General features: G+C 30.3%; 6 protein-coding genes and 1 pseudogene across 7 annotated transcripts, besides 2 other annotated features; 5 read left to right on the forward strand and 2 right to left on the reverse strand.

The window, feature by feature from the left end:
* Nucleotides 1–1,632: part of a mobile genetic element that runs on past the window's edge.
* Nucleotides 1,633–3,408: 1,776 nt separating this feature from the next.
* On the reverse strand, nucleotides 3,409–5,049 carry TVAGG3_0726970 (uncharacterized protein; the record flags this gene model as incomplete). Its single annotated transcript, XM_051244364.1, has 1 exon — nucleotides 3,409–5,049. One exon carries the CDS (start codon nucleotides 5,047–5,049, stop codon nucleotides 3,409–3,411), a length of 1,641 nt encoding a protein of 546 aa, XP_051090951.1.
* A 44-nt stretch (nucleotides 5,050–5,093) lies between these two features.
* TVAGG3_0726980 (uncharacterized protein) lies at nucleotides 5,094–5,309 on the forward strand (the record flags this gene model as incomplete). The annotated part of the gene is made up of 1 exon (XM_001303547.1): nucleotides 5,094–5,309. One exon carries the CDS (start codon nucleotides 5,094–5,096, stop codon nucleotides 5,307–5,309), a length of 216 nt encoding a protein of 71 aa, XP_001303548.1.
* Nucleotides 5,310–5,327: 18 nt separating this feature from the next.
* On the reverse strand, nucleotides 5,328–5,564 carry TVAGG3_0726990 (N-acetylmuramoyl-l-alanine amidase family; the record flags this gene model as incomplete). Its single annotated transcript, XM_001303548.1, has 1 exon — nucleotides 5,328–5,564. One exon carries the CDS (start codon nucleotides 5,562–5,564, stop codon nucleotides 5,328–5,330), a length of 237 nt encoding a protein of 78 aa, XP_001303549.1.
* Nucleotides 5,565–7,939: 2,375 nt separating this feature from the next.
* On the forward strand, nucleotides 7,940–9,454 carry TVAGG3_0727000 (uncharacterized protein; the record flags this gene model as incomplete). Its single annotated transcript, XM_001303549.1, has 1 exon — nucleotides 7,940–9,454. The coding sequence occupies one exon, from the start codon at nucleotides 7,940–7,942 to the stop codon at nucleotides 9,452–9,454; it is 1,515 nt and encodes a 504-aa protein (XP_001303550.1).
* A 1,075-nt stretch (nucleotides 9,455–10,529) lies between these two features.
* Nucleotides 10,530–11,217, forward strand: TVAGG3_0727010 (regulation of response to stimulus; the record flags this gene model as incomplete). The annotated part of the gene is made up of 1 exon (XM_001303550.2): nucleotides 10,567–11,217. The coding sequence occupies one exon, from the start codon at nucleotides 10,567–10,569 to the stop codon at nucleotides 11,215–11,217; it is 651 nt and encodes a 216-aa protein (XP_001303551.1).
* Nucleotides 11,218–11,700: 483 nt separating this feature from the next.
* Nucleotides 11,701–13,020, forward strand: TVAGG3_0727020 (regulation of response to stimulus; the record flags this gene model as incomplete). The annotated part of the gene is made up of 1 exon (XM_001303551.1): nucleotides 11,701–13,020. One exon carries the CDS (start codon nucleotides 11,701–11,703, stop codon nucleotides 13,018–13,020), a length of 1,320 nt encoding a protein of 439 aa, XP_001303552.1.
* Nucleotides 13,021–13,741: 721 nt separating this feature from the next.
* Nucleotides 13,742–15,020: a mobile genetic element.
* Nucleotides 13,819–14,940, forward strand: TVAGG3_0727040 (annotated as a pseudogene). Its single transcript has one exon. A coding segment is annotated over exon 1 (1,122 nt).
* Nucleotide 15,021: the final 1 nt, after the last annotated feature.

A 15,021-nucleotide genomic window follows, 5' to 3' on the forward strand; every position in this document is an offset into this window, starting at 1 on the left:
AAATTTGGTCGCCCTTCATTTGCACCATATCCATATTCATACGAAATCGATCATCTGGAATATTCAAAAGGAAACGTTACTTATTTATTTGCCATTAACATTAACACTAGATATTTATATTGCATTCCAGTGAAAGGGAAAACAGAACAGGAAACAAGAAGAGCTATTCAATACTTACTAGATCATAAAAGAGTAGATAATATCAGGGGTGATAGTGATAAAGGATTTCAGGCAACTATGACTCATTATTTCCCACAAATTAATTTTTACTTTTCATCCTCTCCATATACGTTTCATAATAAAATAGTTGATGCGGTAATGAGAACTCTTAGAGATGCGTTAGGGGTTAACGGTCAGATATACTGGGATGGAAATCATGACTCCATCATACAACAGTTAGTATATTATTATAATAATACATGGCATAGAACTATAAACATGAAACCGGTGGAAATGAAAAATGATATTTCAAAAGAATGGGAATATATTAGAAAGCAAATGGAAAGGTTGAATGATGTTAAACGTGAACAAATTAATTCGGGGCTCATGAATTTTAAACAAGGGGATAAAGTTTTGATTCATCTCGATTATGGAAAAACTGATAAATCAATGACAAAAAGAAGACGAAGATTTGACACAATAGCTGAATTTGTTAGATATATTAACGGTAATGTATTAGTTGAAGTTGGCAATAAATTAATAGAAATTCCGATTTATTTTATTACTCCATTATATTTAAATAATATTTAATTTTTTTTATTTCGTAAGAAATGAGTGACAACGAAGCAGCCAAGAGTCCAGACGATGAATATAAAAAGAAACTAAACAGAATTAAATCAAAAATATGCTATTACAAAAAGAAGCCACAATGCGGTGAGGTTGAAAACGATAAAGAAATAATCGAAAAATTAGAAACTTACCGTTCAATCCTTAAACTAAGTGAAGCAAAAATAAAAGAATTTAATAGAATAAATAAATTGATTGGAAGAGATGAATTTAATAAAGATGAATTTTTAAACTCAATCCAAAATTAATTTTTATTTTTCTTTGACAACATCTCTCTTTCCATCATTACTGCATAACCACATTTTCTCAGTTTTAGTGGTTTGTTATTTTTGGCAAGTTCTCGCATTTTTATCGTTTCCTCCCTTGTTATGATTCGTGGTAAATTTTGAGCTTGCGGGGTATTCATTTATATAAAAATAAAATTTTGTTATCAGTTATTTTATCGTTAATGGTTTTCAGGTTATTCAATAATTAATTCAAAACATAACACCATGTTACCATGTGCTCCCAGGTAATTTAACTTTTCTGAAAAAATGTGACAACATGACATTTTGACAACAACATGGAAAATGATTTGTCATGACTTCATCGTAATGAGTGTAAATGACCCAAAAATGATGTTTAGGTGAAGAAGTGAGATCTCACCTCTTTTCTCACCTCTTTTCTCACCTCTTTTCTCACCTCTTGCTTTGTAGAACGAAGAGCATTCATTATACTTTGCATTTGGTACATGTCATCTTTGACCGAACGAATGAGGCGAAGTTGTTTGTTATACTGTATGTACTCGTATTCTTCATTAATGGCTTCATGAACGATAGCAGTTGTTGTGTTCTCTAATGTTGACATTACTGTCTTTACATACAAAATAAATAAAACTAACTTTATTTTCTGACTTTCACAAAAGACAAAAATAAACGCTTTACATGTATTTTTCAGCAACTTCGTCAAATAATTTTATAGCTTTATCTATCTCATCTACTTCAAACGTTTCTTTACCTTTCGTGGGAGCACCATACATTTTCTCAAAAACTTCAAGCAGTTCTGTTTCAGCAGCTCTCATATCATTAACGAACACAACCTTGACTCTATTGACTGTACTGTCATATCTTTGAGTTATATTATATGTCCTTCCTATCTTATATCTTTTTGTGTTGAAGTCCTTCGGTTTCTGAACGATGTAAAGTAAGCCTTCACTGCAACGTTCTGAGTCGAATGAACCATATGTTATGAAGTTATATCCAACAACTGGGTCTAACCATAACAAAACTATTGGTATAAGACTTTTGTCTATAAGATATGCTCTTGTTCCATGAAATGCTATTGATATCATAAGCTCAGGATTTCTTGTCAAAATTTTCTGAGTTGAAGCATTTCTAACCCAGTCGTTTGTTTTCTTTTCAGATGGAGATATAATGTCTGACAAAGAATATTTGTTGTATTTCTTTGAGTATCTTACGTTTAAATCACCTATTCTAACCACTTTGGTGTCATCGTCTATCTTTCTAACTGTTTCAAACTCAATGTTTGTCATTACTGTCTTTACATACAAAATAAAAAGATATAAAAATAAAATTAGCGTCAATGGTTTTCTAACTAATGAATTATTTTTGAAGAACTGATAGGGTCACCAGGTCACCAGGTCACCAGGTAATTTAACTTTTCTGAAAAAATGTGACAACATGACATTTTGACAACAACATAGGGGATAGCATTTATTCATTATTTTTGAAGAACTGATAGGGTCACCAGGTCACCAGGTCACCAGGTAATTTAACTTTTCTGAAAAAATGTGACAACATGACATTTTGACAACAACATAGGGGATAGCATTTATTCATTATTTTTGAAGAACTGATAGGGTCACCAGGTCACCAGGTCACCAGGTAATTTAACTTTTCTGAAAAAATGTGACAACATGACATTTTGACAACAACATAGGGGATAGCATTTATTCATTATTTTTGAAGAACTGATAGGGTCACCAGGTCACCAGGTCACCAGGTAATTTAACTTTTCTGAAAAAATGTGACAACATGACATTTTGACAACAACATAGGGGATAGCATTTATTCATTATTTTTGAAGAACTGATAGGGTCACCAGGTCACCAGGTCACCAGGTAATTTAACTTTTCTGAAAAAATGTGACAACATGACATTTTGACAACAACATAGGGGATAGCATTTATTCATTATTTTTGAAGAACTGATAGGGTCACCAGGTCACCAGGTCACCAGGTAATTTAACTTTTCTGAAAAAATGTGACAACATGACATTTTGACAACAACATAGGGGATAGCATTTATTCATTATTTTTGAAGAACTGATAGGGTCACCAGGTCACCAGGTCACCAGGTCACCAGGTAATTTAACTTTTCTGAAAAAATGTGACAACATGACATTTTGACAACAACATAGGGGATAGCATTTATTCATTATTTTTGAATTTAAGTAACATTCAGAATATGGAATTTTCATTAATTTTTCCTTAGATAAAGCATTTCTATTATCACTCAATGCTTCATTAATCATATCATCTACGTATGTATTATATACTCCTGCTAATTCTTCATAAGGGGTGGATGAATTTAAATCCATTTAATCAAAAATAAATTTATAATTTTAAACATTTCTATTCATCAATATTTCATCATATGAACTTCTATACTGTGGTGGTGTACCTGTTGGATGATATTTCAAACCTTCATCCGGTGTCCATGTCCAATATGTAGTCCTAGTAAACCAAACCTGAGGAGGATTTGTCACCTTTGAACAGTAAGTGTCATTTTCACCCTGAATGATTGGATAAGCTTTCACTTGTACTGTAACTTGTGAGTTGAAAGTTTCTAATCCATCAAAGAATATACCCGCTCCATTACGTTGAACTGGAATAGTGCATAAGAATGAAGTTTGGTCTTTCCATGTTCTAGCTGATGGCGTGCCATCATCTGCATTCAGTGGTCTAGTTAATGAGTCCTCGTATTCTTCTGTGCATTCATTCACTCCATCTAAATCAGAAGCTTGAAGCATACGTGTAAAGAATATGTCACCCACTGTGGTCATCGCTTGATCGGGGAAGTTTCTGGAATCTATAGTGACCTGAAGACCTCGAAGCATTGGATTTTCTAAAACTGTTCTTTGCATTGCATTCTTCGGAAATGTTAACACAACATCTGTAACATTATGAAGAGCGTATGAGAAATCTGAGCTAATACCTTCAGGAGTGATGCAACCTCCATTTAGTGAACGAACGTCAATATGTTGAGCTGGAATCATGAATGGATCTTCCTTACTGAATAAACGTGGTATTGCTTTAACTGATTCTTCAATTAAACCGTATCCTGGTGTAATGCATTTATCCTCTAAAACTTCCATCTTTGTGCATGAAATAATAACGTCCTCAACTGTTGCGTCAGCAGATGTAGCGGCTAAGCTTGTAATTAATTTGGCAGGAAGTCCGATTTGTTGGAATTTGCGATCATATTTATAAACATGATTCATAATCTTTTCATAATTTTCATCAGTTATCTTTTCATAAACGTAATTTTGTAAATCAGCAACTCTTAACGGGTCAACCTGACAAAATACTAAAGTATCCCTGAAAACATAATATTTAAGAATGATATCACCAAATGATTTAGGATAATCATCGAACGCCTGAAATGCTAACAAATCATTTACCGGAATAATCATATCAAAAGTGATATCAACTTCTTCATTTGCTTTCTTGAAAACTTCTGAAGGGTCAATATATTTTCCACATACTGAGTTATCATATTTTTGAACATTATTATATAACGAATGAACAAACTTTTTAACTTTCCTTTCTGATTTCGGTTTATATGTTGCAAATGCGAAAGATTCACGGGCACAATCCATCTGAAGATAACCAGCATCACCTCTTTCAGTTTCTACTTCTAATTGTTTAAAGCTTTGATTTGATGATTTGTAACCAACGAATAAACGCATGCATTTAAAAGCGGCATCACATGTGAAAGCTTTATTTGAAACTAGAGTTGCTTTAACTTTGCGTTTAATATATGTGTCACCTAATTGGTTCACATCATGAGCCGGATTTGTAATTCTTAAATGAGTTTGTTTATCATCAAAATATGGAGTATCAGAGTCATAGCATGAACTTTCAAGTTCTCTATAATATCTTCTACCGTCATTCTTTGCAAATATTTCATTTATCTTTTCGAATGAATGAAACACATTTCCATTAATTGGTTTAGTGTTTGGCACCAAATAGTTAGTCGTCATTTATTCCGGTAAATGAATTTTTAATTTTAATGAAATAATCAACTATGGCTGCAGGATTCTTTAAAAAATTATGGGATAAAGTAAAAAGAGGAGCGCATAAAGTTTGGGAAACAATGAAGAAAGGAGCAAATTGGATATTTAAGAATAAAGAAGCAATTAGTGACGTTGCTGAATCAATTACACCAAAAGCTGCCCCAATAAGAGAAATATTAAATAAAGGAGAAAAAGTTTATCAAAGACTACAACCGATACTAAGATAAAAATAATTTATTTTTCCACTATTTACCTCCTATTTTATTAAGTATTCCTTCAGCTATTCCACCAATTGCGTTACCTGCTTGTGCTCCCATCGCCGGATTACCTGCTTTAGTACCTAATACTCCACCTATGATAGTTCCTGCCGTTTTCGCTACTGGTGCCAAAAAGTTTGCAACGGGTTTAATAATATTTTTATGAACCCAACCTGCAGCTTTCTTAATTCCATCCCATAATTTTTTAAAGAATCCTGCCGCCATTTCTGATTTAATATTAAATAAAAAAATATATTTCATCACTTATATTCTAATTTTTATTTAATGATAAATGAAACCGATTTTAAAAATAAATGAAACAGAGGAGGAAGAAATAAATGAAAGTGAAAATGTTCAACAAAAAATAAACATTGTTAAACCAATTACTGAAATAAAAATTTTTTCATCTATTGAAGAATTTAATGACTATTATGCTAATAATAAAAAATTATTTGAAGAATTGACAACGTGTAAATTGAATAAAATGTTTAAAGTTGATGGATTCAAAATTTCAAAAATAAAAGGAGTGGTTAGTTTGAAATCTATTCCTCAATCAAGAATCACCTCATTAATGAAAATAGATGATTTAACAAAAAGAATAGAAGAGATTGAAGAAAGAATAAATCAAATAATTGATTTCATAAATTATTCAAAAATGTAAGACATGAATTTTTAAAGTTTATTTTTTATTTCATTATGGTAGTGAATCTTTTACTCGTTTATGAGGTCTTTGATTATGACTCCATTGATTCCATTCAGGATTTAAACAATGTTTAATTAATCGCGGAATATCTGACATCATCTATATATAGCTTCTTTTATAAAAGATAAAAAATAAATTATTTTAAAATTAATGTTAATTTTTTTAATGCGTTTATGTTTTATTCATGAAAATAATTATATCTGATTTCTTTTACTCTCTCGTATATACTAGATTTAAAGAATTCAGATTTTTCCCCATAATCTCCTAAATGTTTTCTAATCTTATCGGTTTTCCATTCATAATATGAAACTGTATAACATTTATTCCTAAATTCATATTTTATTATAGATTTAGTATTTTCAAACTCTTCAATATTTAAAACTTTACATCCTTCTTTATTAAATATATGTTTCACATATTCAGGATTTATCATTCTGTAATATTGTTTTCCTTTATATCTTTGAATGTAAACAGGAACACCATCCTCTAAAATTCTATTATCCACTTTATCCGGTTTTACTTGTTGGGTCATTTATGTAAGAATAAAAAAATAAATTATTTTTAAAATTAATGTGTTAAAATAATGATACAAAATCGCTCGATATTGTATGAATTCTTACGTTTACAAAAAAAGTCACACAACCCATCATACTCTACTACTCTTCTTCCAAATTTCATTCAAATTCTATTTGTAATGCAAAGATAGCACAGACTTTAACTTTAAAAACTATGGATTCATTGCCAATCAATAACAAGAATTTTTAATCCAAAATATTAAATTAATATAGTCATTGAACCATAATTTTATCAAAAAATAACTACATTCACTTTGCACATTTATAATCAATACTCAAAACAAATACTGAAAAAATGCCATTTTTATGGATTTCCCATCTTTTATCAATAAAATACACCAGTTTTTTCTTTAAATGCATACTCCGATAACATACATCATCTATTGAAGTTAGCTACGCAACAAAAGGTAAGTATTCATGATTTTCGCCTTGATAATTATTTTTTTGCAAGAATTGGATTTCCATTGTCAATATTTGAAAGCAAAATAGGTGATATCGAACTCTCAATTACCAAAAACGAATCAAATTCTAATACAATTAAAGCTACAATCACAAATGTTAACATTACTACATTGCCTTTCGACAATATCTTATATGAACCATCAGATATCTTCAAAATGCCAAATGTAGAATTCGAAATTACTGACTTTAGACTGATAATTCTTACTCCTCCAAACGGAGATGATTTTATATTGGTAACTTCACCGAAAGTCATAGGAAATCTTAGCGAAAACAAGATGGGAGACATAAAGATAATACAACCACAAGTTTACATCGGTTGTACAAAGATTTTTGAACAGAATGAAATAAATATCAACGTAAAACCAAATGATTCTTTAGTGAATTTCGATATTAACATAAACATTACGAAGATAGATATGATACAACAACAATTTGATTCATTAGTTAAACTTTGGAAGACATTTTCATCAAATTACTTTATTTCGAACTCAGTTTCAATAAATCTAAATAATTTGAACGTAAAAATAGGTTCTGAATCAATTATCGAGCTAATTAATACAAAAATTTGTTTAGGGAAAAAATTTGAAATTTCAATTTCAGATTTTTAAATAAAAATCGCTTCATTGACCACGAAATTGAGGAATACACACATAACAAATGATGATTTCCGTATAGAAACACTTGAAATCCAACAAAATTCTTCAATCAAAAATGAATTTTCGAATTCTCCATTTATTTATCAAGAATCAGGTCAATTATTAGTATCAGAGTTCGATGTTTACACCAATTTCGAGTATTTGATGTTTTTAATTAATAATTTCAAAAATAATATTTTTCTGAAATTTTTATTTTTCGTTCCAATGAAAAAAGACAGTCTAAAGGTCTGTCTCAAGAAGTTCAACATCCATTTACATGATAATCTCGTTCTCAGTTCGAATTTGACTTATAATTTTGTCAAAAATGTTCAAACACTGAATTTCACACAGTTTTATTTGTATTTCAATGGAAAATTTCCAATTATTTCTGATCAAATCATTCAATTTGTTCATCAAAACAAATCTGAATTTGATTCTATCAATATCTTCATGTCTCCACTAGATATCAACATTTCTTTTGAAGAACTACCAATTGTATATAATTATTTCATGAAAATTAAGTCAAAATTCCAAAATTTGGAAAAGATTTTTTGTATTTATTTTAATTTGACAAAGTTTTCTGTTAATTTCGGTGTGAAATCAAATAATTCGATCTATGAAACAATAAAACTCAATTCTGTTCTATCTCATATCAAAGGAACACTTGAAAATGGTCAAATTAAATATGATTTCACTTCATCTCTTAAAATCATAGGATTTTCATCGAAATTTTCACAGTTTGTACCAATAATTAATAATTTAGATATCAATTTCTTAATTTTTGTGTCAAAAAGTGAAATTAATTCTGAAATTAAAACAAATTCAGATCTAAAATCGATTTTGACAGTAGAATTCATTAATTTACTAAATAATATAAAGGATTATCATGATTTGCAATCAGATAAGAAGATTTTCATTGAAAATCAATCAATTTCAAAAATAATTTTAAATAATAATTTGAATTTGATAATTAATCCAAATCAGACAATTAACTACAACGAGAAAACAATACAGTTTGGTAGTTCTGTTCCTTTATTGCCTACAAACATGTTTTTCGACGGATTTCAAATTTCAAAAAATTTAATTTTACAAATTGACTCATCTTTTGAAGGAAACTATTACAGGATATTACCAAAAATGACGATACACAACAGTCTTCCTGTCAGTTTTTCAGTTTTTTCTGCAAATAGAAATTTAATTTTTAATTTGAGTCCGAATGAAGAAAAAATACTTGAAACGAACTGTTTCATCATTGCAGAGAACTCTTCCAGTGCCAAAGCCAGTGAAAAAATAATAATTAATGAAAAAAGAAAAATATTTTCAAATTTAATTTCTCAAAATGTTCAAAAATCAATTGTTATTGACATTTCTGATTCATCAGTTAATGTATTACCACGTCTTGTTGTTGTTAATGAGATTGGACATCCATTTTTTGTCAAATTATCTTCAGCAAATTTAATTATTGAGAAAAAAGTTGAAGAAAGAGAGAATATCATGTTGCCTTATTACGAACAACTTCCGATTCATGCTTCTATTAACTTTTCTGATGGTTTTTCGAATGAATTCAAAATTGGTGAAATTTTTAAAGTGAAAATTTCATCGGAATACATCAATATTGCTTCCAAACTTCGTGTTAATGATAATGGACAAACAGAAATTGTCTTTTATCCACAGTTTTCGTTCATCAACCGCGGAATTTCGGAAATTTTTATTCATTCGATTGAAAGAAATCAAAATTAATCCGATTCACTTCATTATGAATTTTAACCACAAAAAAGAGTCAGCAGCTATTTCATTGCCATCTTTTGCTTGCCATAATGTTAATGGTTCAGTATCGACATTGTTTACAATCATTCAAAATTTGTATGGTATAAATTTGAGACGATTTAACGGCTTTTGCAAAATTTGAGTACTGATGTTAATACATCAGTTAGTGTTCCATCACATTATGTTTCACGCATTGATTTACAGTATTTTCCTTATGGAAAACTCCATGAAAGACCATTGATTAATGTTTCTTCAACTGAAAATCTGCGATTTCTGATTTTCCCAGATGATTTCACATCAATAAGAGGCGTTGAAATCAAATCTGTAAATCACAAAATTTTCCCTCATTGTAATTATATTGAAGAGATACCAAAGAATTTAAGAACATTGACATCAGATAGAGTTTTCTTTTTCATCGAAATGAAAGAAAAGAAATATCTTTGTTTAGATCCTAGATTTATTTTTGTTGTTCATCAAAATAACTTTGAAACGAGTTCCTACAGTATTTCACAGATTTCTTCTTTAATTTTTGCAGAAAATGAGATTAAACTCGTTATTGGAGAAAATCCTGTTAATCTCCACTTCAAAACTAAAGAAGACTCACAGCAAACATTTTTATTTTTGTATTCTTTATCAAAACAAATCAATAAATAATTTTTTATGTATTGTATGCTTTAAAATTTAATTAGAAAATAAAGTTTATTGTTTATTCATAGAGTATTTGGTAAACTATTGACTTTAAATTTTTTGGCAATATTAACTTGTTTCTGAGTATTAGTTAATTATACTTTAAATTTTTCCTTAAAACCTTTATTGAAAAAGTCACATCGAAATTATGTCACTTTTGATATTAATATTTAATTTTTACATTATGAACTTCCATCTAATTCTAGAGATCAGGCAATACCCAATAAACATTACTGAGAATATTTCTTCCTCACAAAGATCAAAGTTTTATCTACATATAAAACACTTTGATGCTTCAATAAACTTTATATAATCCAAAATAGTTTATCAGTTCATACCATACTTGATTTATTTACAGCATAATTTTTAATATTTAGTAAAGCTCATGAATTAATTAAATGTCGACGCCAGAAACATATAATAACGATAATACAATTTTATCATCATCAGAAAATAGTGTTAATGTTGATCTTAAACAGAGTTGTGAAACAATATATGGACTTTATGCAGGTAATGCGTGCAAAGATTTTACATTCAAAGGAAGTCAGAACACTCTATTATCTTTCAACTTCCCAGATGGATCTCGTCTTTCAAACATCAATGATTGCGCATTTTATCAATGTACAAAACTCTCATCTGTTGATTTCAGCAACTGTCAATTTTTAACTAAAATTGGATCATATGCATTCAGTGGATGCTCATCATTAACAAATGTAATTCTTCCAATTCATCTGAAATCAATTTCACCTTTTTGTTTTGAATTTACTTTAATTTCATCTATCAGCATTCCAAACGAAGTCACATCATTAGGAACACTATGTTTTCAATCTTGTTCAAAATTAAAAAATGTTATAATTGATGTTGAATCTAATCTGAAAGAAATTGGGGTTAAATCTTTTAATGGTGCAATGATTGAAACAATCTTTATTCCAAAATCAACAATTAATATTGACGAATATGCTTTCAGCCTATGTGTTGCATTGAAAGAATTTACTATCGATCCATCAAATCCAAGTTACAGTGTATCTGATGGAATTTTGTTCAACTAAGATCAAACATATCTAATTAGATTTCCTGCTAATAAAAGTAATTCATATACTATACCAGAAAAAGTTACATCAATTGCTGCCGTTTCATTTGCTCATTCAATTATCGAATCTATTCAATTTTCGAGTAATTTTCGAACAATTGGTGCATGGGCATTTGTTGATTCTAATATTAAATCAATTATAATACCAGATACAGTTATAAATATTTATGACGGAGCTTTTTTAGACCGCAAATATTTGAACTCCGTTGTAATTGGAAAAGGAATTAGGTCAATTCCTGTTCAGTGTTTTCAAAGAACAAACATTTCGTCAATCATAATTCCATTGGGAATAATAACAATCGGTAAATATGCATTTGATGGTTGTAAAAATCTTAAAGAGGTTGTTCTACCATCAAGTGTGAAAAACCTCGGAGGGTCATGTTTCCCAATCACAACAAAATTGACATTCTCTGAAGGATCAGATTTTGTTATTGATGATCAGATGATTGTTTACAACAAAGCAAAAACGAAAGCTGTCATGTGTTTGAATCAGAGTGATAGTTATATTATTCCATCTACAGTTCAAATATTAAATAATGATGTATTTAAATCAAATAAAATTGTTAACAAAATTGAATTTGAGTCTGAAAGCCAATTGACTGATATTTATGAAGGAGCATTTTCGGGATGTGAGAAACTTTCAAGTATTAACATTCCTCTCTCAGTTTGTAAATTTGGCAAAAACTCATTCAATGGATGCAAGCTATTGCAAACAGTCTTTTTTGGCGATAATTTGAGTATGATTTCAGATAATTGTTTTGAGAACTGTATCTCTCTAAGAACTATTAGTTTTGTTGATATTAGTGTAAGTGCAAATATCAGTCAGTATGCATTCAGTGGATGTAGTTCTCTATCATCTGTCACACTGAAAAAAGGAATTTTGAGTCTTGATATGTTTTGTTTCAGTGGATGCACAAGTCTTAATAAAATAAACATTCCATCGACAGTCGTTTTCATCGGAACGAACGCATTCCAGAACACGAACATCGAAACTATCACATTTTCACCAGATAGTCATATGCGTGTTCTTAACCAGTATGTTTTCAGTGGATGCAACACACTTCGAAATATCGAAAACATTCCAAGTGGTATCGAGTCCATCGAATCTAACTGTTTCGAGTTCACAAATCTCGAAACATTCACCGTTCCAGTCTGCACAGTCAGTATCTCAGACTATGCATTCCGAGGTTGCACATCTCTTCGTGTCTTCACTATTCCATCAGGTTGTCTTCTTAGTAATATCGGAAACTTCATCTTCAGAGGATGCACATCTCTTAGTGTTATCGAGTGTGATCACAGCGAACACTTCGTTGTCGACAACGGTGCACTTTTCAACAAAGAACGAAGCAATCTTATCTACTTCCCTCCTGCATCTTCGATCAAGTTCTTCTGCTTCTCACAGAACGTCAAGAGTATCTCATCCAGTGCATTCTTCGGATGCAAGCATCTTGAAGGTATCATGATCCCAGACAACTCTATCGAAACTATCGGTTTCTCAGCATTCTCTGAATGCACATCTCTGAAGTACATCAACATACCTCTCTGTGTGAAGACGATCGAACAAAACGCATTCTCAGGATGCATCAACCTTCACTGCGGTGTTAACATACAGAACAAGACTCGTTCATATATTGATAACATTGTTGTTTCTAGTGGTCTTAGTATCAACTCTATGAAATCATGTTCACTGATCACATGCAAACAAATTCACTACCAAAATCCTCTTTCAAATTCACATCTATATGTTTTCATCCTAATGTAAATATATAAAAATTGTAAAATCTAGAATAAAATTTATGAAACTCAAACATTTTTATTTATAAGAATACTTTGAATTATTGATTTTTCAAAGACATCATATAAATATCCAAACATACTCATTCCTTGATAAAATCATATTTGTTCCATAATCAAAATTTTGAATTAACCACAACTTCATATATTCTTACTTAAAATATGTTAGATATGAATGTATAAATGGTTCATCTGAAAAAATACTATAAAAATATTCTGATGCTATAATATCCAAACATACTCATTCCTTGATAAAATCATATTTGTTCCATATATGCATCACCACACCTTCATATATTCTTTCTATTTTCGTTAGATCTGAAGTAGTAAAAAATTTAACCATAATCAACAATTCAAAATAATTCAAAAATTTGATTATGGATAATGAAACTCAAACATTTTTATTTATAAGAAAATATAATGAAGAGGGATATTATTAAAGAATTTTTGATAATTGATACAAGAAATCATGCATTCTACAACGCATATATGATTTTCTTCGAAATGACCAAGAGAAATTTTTACTACATTACTGATAAAAGATCCAGGCTGAATTTTTGAGTCAAATACGCTGATCCTTGATTGGTCATCACAAATGAAAAGTAGCGCAGTTTTTGGAATAATATTATTCATAACAATACATTGATGATATTCAGCTGTACCTTGCATATTTGTTGAGATATGAGTTTTTTAGCACAGCGCTCTATATGAGACTATTAAAGGAGATATATGCTGATTATAAATATATAATAAAAAATATGAATATATGTATATGATGAGTAAGTTGTATTTTGACGCCATGCCGGGATATAAAATGAATTTTGAGACAAGAGGCGGTTTCGCGGGAAATTTTGGCGGATTTTTTCATTTTTTTAAATGAATCATAAAGAAAACATCCTCGCTCTTGCAAAAAAAATGCAAAGACTGTAAAAAATCTACGAGACATTGGTAAAATGCTTCGGTATGGATGCTCCTAGCTATTCCACTGTAACGTATCATGTTAGGATGTATCACTTCATGAACAAAAAGCGCCCATCATAAAAATTGACAAAAAATCGCCGGATCAAAGAAAAATCAAAGCAATTCTTCAAGCGCTAGATGAAGACCCAAGAGCATCACTCAGAAGGATAGAGGAGATGACAAAGATACCACATACAACAGTCAGTTATTATCTGCACAATTATTTGAACTACAAACTAGCGTATACACGTTGGGTTCCGCACACAACTTAATTCAGTTCAAAAAAAATCTAGAGTCCAATCTTCGAAAGAGCTCCTCTCTATATTGGGTGCGTATCAATCCAAGAAGTTTCGCTTTTTAGTAACAGGGGACGAGTCTTGGTTTCAATATGCAACAGAAGCCAAAATCATGTGGATCCCGAAGGATGAAAATCCGCAAACATTCCGAAGAAAAAAATTGACACACCAATGATTATGTTGTCGGTTTTTTGGGTGTGAATGGCATCATCGCAATTGATATTCTTCAAAAACCTAATACGATGAATGCTCAGTATCTAATTGACAATGTTCTTACTCAAATTATCAATTCTGATGAGTTGAGAAATCCAAACAACAAAAACAAAAGTTTGCAATTCATTTTGATAATTCAAGAGTTCACAAAAGTCATAAGGTAATGAATTACTTGTGGAAAACAATGTCAAAGTTGTTCCAAACCAATTTATTCACCTGATATTGCACCCTCTGACTTTTATTTATTCGGCACGCTAAAAAAGAGAGCTGAAGGACGCGAATTCGCGAGTCCAGATGATCTTGAAAATTTTGTAAGAGAGCAATTTGAGCAATTTTCTCATGATGATTTAAAGCGTGTCTTTCAAGCCTGGATCGATCGCTGCGAACGCGTGATTGAATCCAATGGTGATTATATTTAAATAAACTTTATATATATGTAACTTGTTTATTTCTATTCGCAGTATTCAGGTTTGTGCTAAACACACCTTTGGACACCCTAT

Source organism: Trichomonas vaginalis, chromosome III (genome assembly GCF_026262505.1).
Source record: "Trichomonas vaginalis G3 chromosome III, whole genome shotgun sequence".
Taxonomy (NCBI): Eukaryota; Parabasalia; order Trichomonadida; family Trichomonadidae; genus Trichomonas; species Trichomonas vaginalis.